General features: G+C 34.6%; 2 protein-coding genes and 1 long non-coding RNA gene across 7 annotated transcripts; 2 read left to right on the forward strand and 1 right to left on the reverse strand.

Moving 5' to 3' along the window:
- The first annotated feature begins 61 nt into the window (after nucleotides 1-61).
- On the forward strand, nucleotides 62-882 carry LOC662557 (uncharacterized protein). The gene is made up of 3 exons (XM_968647.4): nucleotides 62-202; nucleotides 253-552; nucleotides 599-882. The coding sequence occupies exons 1-3, from the start codon at nucleotides 101-103 to the stop codon at nucleotides 806-808; spliced, it is 612 nt and encodes a 203-aa protein (XP_973740.1). The 5' UTR covers nucleotides 62-100; the 3' UTR covers nucleotides 809-882.
- LOC135266587 (uncharacterized) lies at nucleotides 878-2,046 on the forward strand. Its single transcript, XR_010334716.1, has 2 exons — nucleotides 878-1,012; nucleotides 1,958-2,046. It is a non-coding gene; the product is annotated as an uncharacterized LOC135266587 (long non-coding RNA).
- Nucleotides 1,863-5,521, reverse strand: Mlf (Myelodysplasia/myeloid leukemia factor). 5 transcript variants are annotated; one of them, XM_064357652.1, is made up of 5 exons: nucleotides 5,356-5,521; nucleotides 4,660-5,250; nucleotides 4,470-4,556; nucleotides 2,372-2,422; nucleotides 1,863-2,273 (listed from the first exon to the last, which is right to left on the reverse strand). In XM_064357652.1, exons 1-4 carry the CDS (start codon nucleotides 5,406-5,408, stop codon nucleotides 2,404-2,406), a joined length of 750 nt encoding a protein of 249 aa, XP_064213722.1. In that variant the 5' UTR covers nucleotides 5,409-5,521; the 3' UTR covers nucleotides 1,863-2,273; nucleotides 2,372-2,403. The 5 variants fall into 5 exon arrangements, with proteins under 5 accessions (XP_064213722.1, XP_008196191.1, XP_973705.2 ...); XM_008197969.3 differs by having other exon boundaries at nucleotides 4,470-4,559; nucleotides 5,356-5,520; XM_968612.5 differs by lacking the exon at nucleotides 2,372-2,422.
- Between the last annotated feature and the right edge of the window lie 1,646 nt (nucleotides 5,522-7,167).

A 7,167-nucleotide genomic window follows, 5' to 3' on the forward strand; every position in this document is an offset into this window, starting at 1 on the left:
ACCTCACTTTTGATTCACACGCGAGGGCCTGTAATATGTATGTTTGACGATTTTCCTTATCAAATGTAATTAAAATGACTGCACGGTTCTTAAACAAACAATGTGGTCGACGGCTTTCATTCGGTTCATTCGACGACGCATAATCCTCGGCCTAATTCTCACCGTTTCGTTACTTTACTGCATACTGAGCTATGTGAGCAAGGTGGGTCTGTCTCTATGTTTCCATTGCCAGGACTTGAGAGTATGCTTTAGGGCGACTTTCTGGACACGGACGAGGTGGTGCCCATCCGCCGCACCCAGCCCTTCATCTGGCGCACCCTCCAGCAGCACAACGCGTCCAGCGACCCCGAAACATGCCGCAATTCCATTCAAGGCAAAGTGCTGATAGTTGACGATCGGGGCTTCGTGTGCCCCCGACACGAAATCCTGCATTCGGGGTGTTGCAACGACACGCCCCAGACCAGCCCCCAGTATTCCTGCGACACGTGCAAGGGCAACAATTGCTGCGCCATTTACGAATTTTGCATATCCTGCTGCCTGCACCCTGATAAAGTAATAGCGCCCCTCAATTAAGCAAATTAATTACACTTCGTTACAGAAAGAAATGTTGGAAAATTTACTGGGGAAAGCAACTGAGCAAAACAACGTCCTGTTTGCGTCAGTCACTGACCATTTCGAGTTGTGTTTAGCTAAATGTCGGACCAATTCGCAGAGTGTGCAACACGAGAATTCGTACAAGGACCCCAAAGCGAAGCACTGCTACGGGGAGTTGGCCCCTGGCACACACAGCGTTGAGAATGAAGTTTAGTTGTACTAATCCACTTTGGCTTCGTATTATTTGTGATAACTATTATGATTAATAAAGATTTTATTTCCATTAGACGAGAGCGTTTGATTCCATTATTTTATTTCAAATAAAGATACATTCAACCTTAACTAATATAATACAAGTTCAGAAACTAACCTAAGTCGAATAATCTAATTACCTTAAGTATAAATAGCATAAATCTCGGTTTTACTAGAGTTCCTTTATTGGGAGAGTTGGGACACTGAACGTCAAACCGAGCCAATTTTGTATTATGTGGATAAGGTATATATTTCTATCTTTTTTTATTAAAAATTTTGTTAGTAACTTATGTCATAGGTTTATGTTGAAAATAATTTCAAGGTTATAATTTTTGTCAAATGCATAAAATGACATAATTTTACGTCAAATTTAACCAAGGACGTAGGAAACGTAGAAATTTTGGGATTACTACTTAAAAAATGAAAATTATTGAATACCTCCCAATATTAATGTCCACATTTCTGAAATTTTTCAATATTTATTTTAATATTAAATACATAACTTAAAACATACTTCAATGCTAAAAATGCTTTTCTTTTAGTCACGATTTTTAGTTAAACATCCCGTCCCAAAAATTGTTTAACTTTCCCAAAAATGAGAACCAATTTTGGTTTCAAGTACCTACGTATTTTGTAAATGCATAGACAAATTTCCAAAATCTCATAGATTTTGTACATAACATTATTTAGACAATCCACTTTTCCAAATGCTTGTTAATAATAAACGTAAAATTTGGCAGAAAAGGTTCAATTTCTCTCTCTTTTATCGACGATTACCATTTCTTAAAGTTAAGGAAAAAATGTTTATGATGACGAGTTTAGACGTAAAATTCTTGTACTTACAAAGAAATCTCTTTTAAAATTTGGAGTTCATATAAAAAAAACAGTGAATTGACGACAACTGCCAGTCTAAACCATTTCTAAACGCAGTTAGTCGACGAAAAATGGAAACATTTTTTGACAAATTTATTTGACTTTTCGCCAAATTTCAAGTGTAACACCACTGATTTCTATCCCAATTTGTTTTTTACACATTCCAACCGACGTATATGAAACAAAATTTTGGAAATTGACATTAAGTGTCCCAACTCTCCCAATATAGGAACTCTAGGTTTTACAATGAAATCACCCAACAACGTTACAATACATACGTCATACAATTAATAATTATGTTTGAGTTTAGGAATTGACACGCAAGTGTGAAACAAACGACCATGACAATAATTGTACTATTTTCTTGTCTAGAATAAAAATAAATAATTTCCCATTACAAAAAATATAATTACTTCTTAGTCAGAGAAGGTAACATTGAACAAATTTAAAGATCTGCAGGTGGTGGTGGTGGTGGTGATCCTGACACCGTCTTAACATTTTTACTCTTCCTGACATTTTGGACTTGTCCCGGGGGGCTGTAAGGAGTCCTAGAGCTGAAAACAGTTACATCAAGACCATGTCAAAAAATGTGGACAAAAATGAGTTACAATATGAAAAGCACTACTGTTAAAGAAGAAAGAAACCGACTTACTTTGTGACAATTCGCGAATTCTTATTTACATTCTAATACTGAAGTGAATACCTGTAAGACACCAAAATCCCATGAATTTTAAAATAAAACCAGTGATAAATGATTGATGGTTGATGATGATTAGTTGAGGGGTCATTTTCTACAAAAGCGACCTATTGATTCCCAAAAAATTTAAACAGATCGAAACAACACATTTCGAAAAAGTTTGCGTAAAGTCCTGAATAGAAAGCACTCATTATGGGCAATTTCGAATAGATTTTTAAAAAATCTCAAATAACAATGAAAATTCGTTTCAAATTCAAAAAACATAAAGTAAATGGTAAAATTTGTTCGATGGTGAAATTTATTCCCTTTTTTTTCAGCTATAACCTGAAATTAGGACTTAAGTTAAGATTTTATTTCACTTATACAATTTAGCTTCACAAGAATTGTTCTGTAGCTTAAAAACTGCCATTATAATTCGGCTAGTTATCTTTTAAATATACATCTCAAATAAAAAATTCAAAAATTCAATTAATCTGTTTGAAGGAATTTGAAACTAGATCATTTATATTCTCCTTTTTTATTAAATTAAAATTATTAAAAAGTATGGTTTCTTTAACAAGTATCAGCTTAATGGTATAAAGTATTCCATTTCTGCGAACTAAATTCAAGAAAACATGATCTAAAATGATAAAAAATTAGCTCAAAAATCTAACTTTTAAAAAATATATCTCATGAAAAGGAACTTTTAGCTCTGATAGATCTCTTTTATTACTATCCAAGAGATGGCCTGATACTTTCGAACCACCTTGTACAAATCTTTTGTTTTACTTATAACTTACTTTGGTATATCGACAAGAAATAAGGTAAGTTATAATTTTATGTAAAATATACAAATAATAAAATAATATATACAATATACATACAAAAACTTTCTGTAATACATTTGATACTTTCTGAAATTAATCTAATACATTTACTTCATAGTTTTTTCTTCCCTTTCTTATTTTCAGTTCGAGTTTCGTACTAGCATTATTTTTGACCATTTTCCGTTTGTTTTTTTTTAGTTTTTTAAATTAGTGTAATAAATCTTTTATACGATACTGTACTCAGATTTTCAGGAAAGAAATCTAAGTATCCAAAAAATAATTTCTTAGACATGTTAAATAACATATCCCAGCTTCTAGCATAATTTCCTGGTAATTCTTATTTTTTTTATTTCTATCAGCTCAGGTCAAAACACAACAAATATTGTATTTTGAGAAATGTGTAGACCTTCATATTCGCAATATTTTTATGTGACGGAGGATTTAGTTGCACATCAGTGTGATCATATCAAGTAGTTTTTTAAAAGGGAATTTCAAAAACTCAAGAATGTTTCTAATTTGCTCAATTTTAGCGAAATATTTTGCTGTTATGAACTATGTAACTACGTAAAACAAAGAATCAATCGGAAAGGAAAAATCCGAAAAATCAGAGTAATTTCGATGTCACTAACGTTAGTATATTTTGCCTACTTTTAATTGCCTATAGTACTTGAAAGTACACCCTTAATTTCTTGTACTTGATTCAGTAAACCAAGCACTGAAATACTAAGATAATAAATAATATAAATAATAATAATAATATAAATAAATAATAATGAATTAATAAGAAAAAAATTGGTAACCAGAATATTTTTAGTTTAACCATCAACTGAAATACCGGGCCTATGTTTGGTAAACAGAGGTGTTATTTTCCAATTTTTAACACAAACTCACAAAGCTTAAAAATCTGCACGTACAGATCAATTTAATAATTTTTTTTTTTGAAAAATAAAAAATGATAATTAGTGACTCGAGACTTTAATTTCGATTTCACCATACTCATGCCATCTAGTGGTGAAACAAAATATTAAACATTTCTGTATCAACCATTTAGTTCGAATTATGAAAACTGTGGACGTAAGTCGCCCCCTTAAAGAATTTGTTCAATCTTGTCATTTAAATAAAATTGTCAAATCATAGGCAACAAAAATTCAATATTGGTTTTCGCTAAAATCAAAGTCTTGTAATTTTTTTGGATCAAATCAATAAGCCGCTATTGTCGAAATTCACCGAAAATTTTGCTGACCTACCTAGCCGACGCCTGTGGCACAGTTAACGGCGACGATCTTATACTTCTACGAGGCGAGACCATTGGGGTTGACTGTCTTTGCCGACGTCTACTACATGCGTACATTTAACACAACATTGAAACGAGGAAAAGTGCATCAAAGCGAGTGAACCAGCACCTTGTGCTACTAAATAACCAACAAAAAAATTTACCTAGGCCCTCCAGTGATCGCCAGCATGCCTCCTGGAGCCCCATACCCATGTCGGTTTCGCACAGACCCCGAACAAATCCTGGGAATCTCCGAACGACTCCTAGTCTTAGTCTCCCACTCTTTATTAAAATCCTCGGCCTCTTCCTCGTCCAAATTGATAAAATCCTGCCTTTCCTCACGGTCCCCAGTGTGCATATTCTGCTCCTTTTCTATGATGTGGGCCCGTTCGCCGATGTGGTGCCCGATGGCCATTTTCTTGGTCCCTGACCGTGTGTCAGTGACTGTCTTTTGGGTCTCTTTAATACCCCCAGGAGCTGTGCGCGTGCTCGACGTGGCTTTGTACACCTGGGGGCGGCCGTCGGGCCCCGAAGACATGCTAACCACGGTGCTGGAACTGTAACTGTGCGCCCCCAGGGAGTCCAACGAGCCGCTCAACAGCCGGTTGAAATTTGGCATAATTGGCATTGAAAAAGGCATAAGAGAGTTGCTCATGCGGTGACCGCGATCGAAATCACCGAAACCCATCGAAAAAGGGTCCGAGAAGAAGGAATTCATCATTGTGTTCATTTGGCGCATCATATTCATGTGAGATCTGGGAATTAAAATGAAAATTTTCGTTCAGATTTCTAGAACAGCATGGCGGATTGTTTATGGGGTTTTGGCGGCGATTTGCACGGCGCGACTGACGGAAACTCACCCGAAAAACGGATCCTCCTCAATATCGCCCATTAATGAGCCGAAGAGAGACATTTTCTGAAAGGTTTTAACACTTTTCTCAACAATAATTCACAAAACACTTTGCTAATGAACGACACTAGTGACACTTGGCGCGGGGAATGAAACGGCCGCCAGGCGGCGCTGCGGCGTTCGGAAAATCAAAGCCAGTAGATATACTAAAGTAGCGACACGGACCTTGACAGGGCAACAATAACGATTATACACTCTACAGATGGCTCCACTATCAAAATTCAAAAACGTACGTCAAAAATGTCAAGATTTTTTCACGTTTGAAAAATTGGTGAATCAGAACAATAAATTCGGTGATCGTCTATAATTTCACCCTGGTTATTACAGTTTATGTGTACAGATACCATGAAACCTTCAAACTTGTGCTTCACTCACGTAAAAATAAATCAGATCGTCCCTAAATTCAACTGAACATTGCAATGAGAAAGGCTTTTAGAATGCGCAGAATACAGCAACTCTTATGGACATTTCGAAGAAGGTGCTGGCGCTTCAACAGTGAATTCATTCCTTAAAAGAATTTGAACTTTGTATTTAACGAAAAAGCCAAAAACACGTTTCAAAATAATAATTGTTTGATTTAAAAAAATTGTGATACTTACATTTCTAATTTTAATAAACTCCTCTCTAAGTGTTTTTACAGTTTATCGTATTTAATTACTCCAAGATTTTAAATTGGTCGATTTATTTTTTTTTAATTAAATTTAATTTTTTCCCTCAACACTATTAACAACTGCTATGAAACCAAGACATTTTTCGCAATAATAAAAGTAAGTGTTTTCAATATTACCCGAGAGGTAAACCGCAGAGGAAATCAGTGTACAAAATTGAGTAAATCAAGAAATTTTAAGGAAATCACTTTAAAAATTTAGGGAAAAATCAGAAGGAATCATGATTAAATCACAGGTGTACAAAATTTGGGGTACGGTTTACACCTCGATATTACTTAAGAAATAGAAATAATACAACCTGAATTTCTCTTTATTATTTAAATTTTGTATAACATAGTTGCTGTAAATAAGTGGCTATAAAAAGTCCACCAAACTTCGATGCGCTACAATTCCCAGATTTAGATGCATTAAATTTTCTGAAACGAAGGTCAGTGTAAGCAGAGCGGTCTTAAATTCTTTCCCATTAGGGCGGAATCTAATAATTTAGAATGAATTTTCAAGGACGTATTGTTTAAATCTACCTGAAATACTTAATGAAAATTTGGTATCTTAGAAATTTCTCTTTGAAGTTGATACCTACCACTTTACATTTCTTAATCAAATTTTGTTTGAATGAGTTTCTAGTATTATTACACAGACGTGCTTCGTAATGTGGACGACTTTGAACAGTCTGGAGGCTCCTTTGTTTAATGTTTTTGGTGTCGATTTATTATTTACGTGATTGAAGCACAGGTTTGAAAGTTCCATGGAATCTGTTCATAACCAATAACCACAGTAAAACTACAGATGAACACCAGAATCATTGTACTCTTTACCAATTTTTCAAAAGTGAGAGAATCTTGACAGTTTTGACGTATGTTCAAAATTACTGACAATTTGACGAACCTTTAAAATTACAGCGTTATTACAAAAAATGTCGAGCCTTGGAAAACTAAACTGCTTGTTTAAATACATTCTCAATTTAAATCTATCATCTAATGTGACCTTTAACGAATATCTCTTTAGAGCATCCCCTTTAGCAATTTCATTTAGTGAAGATTAAACGTAGAAACAGAGACAAAACGCACTTACTAAGGCTTTTCAAGGCTAGGCAT

Source organism: Tribolium castaneum, chromosome 6 (genome assembly GCF_031307605.1).
Source record: "Tribolium castaneum strain GA2 chromosome 6, icTriCast1.1, whole genome shotgun sequence".
Classification (NCBI taxonomy): domain Eukaryota; kingdom Metazoa; phylum Arthropoda; class Insecta; order Coleoptera; family Tenebrionidae; genus Tribolium; species Tribolium castaneum.

Bases quoted from the DNA above. Each gene is read 5' to 3' on its own strand.
- LOC662557 (XM_968647.4), top strand. From the start codon at position 101: ATGTGGTCGACGGCTTTCATTCGGTTCATTCGACGACGCATAATCCTC. The intron at 203-252 runs GTGGGTCTGTCT...AGTATGCTTTAG, and splicing joins TACTGAGCTATGTGAGCAAG to GGCGACTTTCTGGACACGGA. The intron at 553-598 runs GTAATAGCGCCC...ACTTCGTTACAG, and splicing joins GCTGCCTGCACCCTGATAAA to AAAGAAATGTTGGAAAATTT.
- Mlf (XM_968612.5), bottom strand. From the start codon at position 5,408: ATGTCTCTCTTCGGCTCATTAATGGGCGATATTGAGGAGGATCCGTTT. The intron at 5,251-5,355 runs GTGAGTTTCCGT...TTTAATTCCCAG, and splicing joins GAGGAGGATCCGTTTTTCGG to ATCTCACATGAATATGATGC. The intron at 2,274-4,469 runs GTAGGTCAGCAA...AACTGTTTTCAG, and splicing joins GTGCCACAGGCGTCGGCTAG to CTCTAGGACTCCTTACAGCC.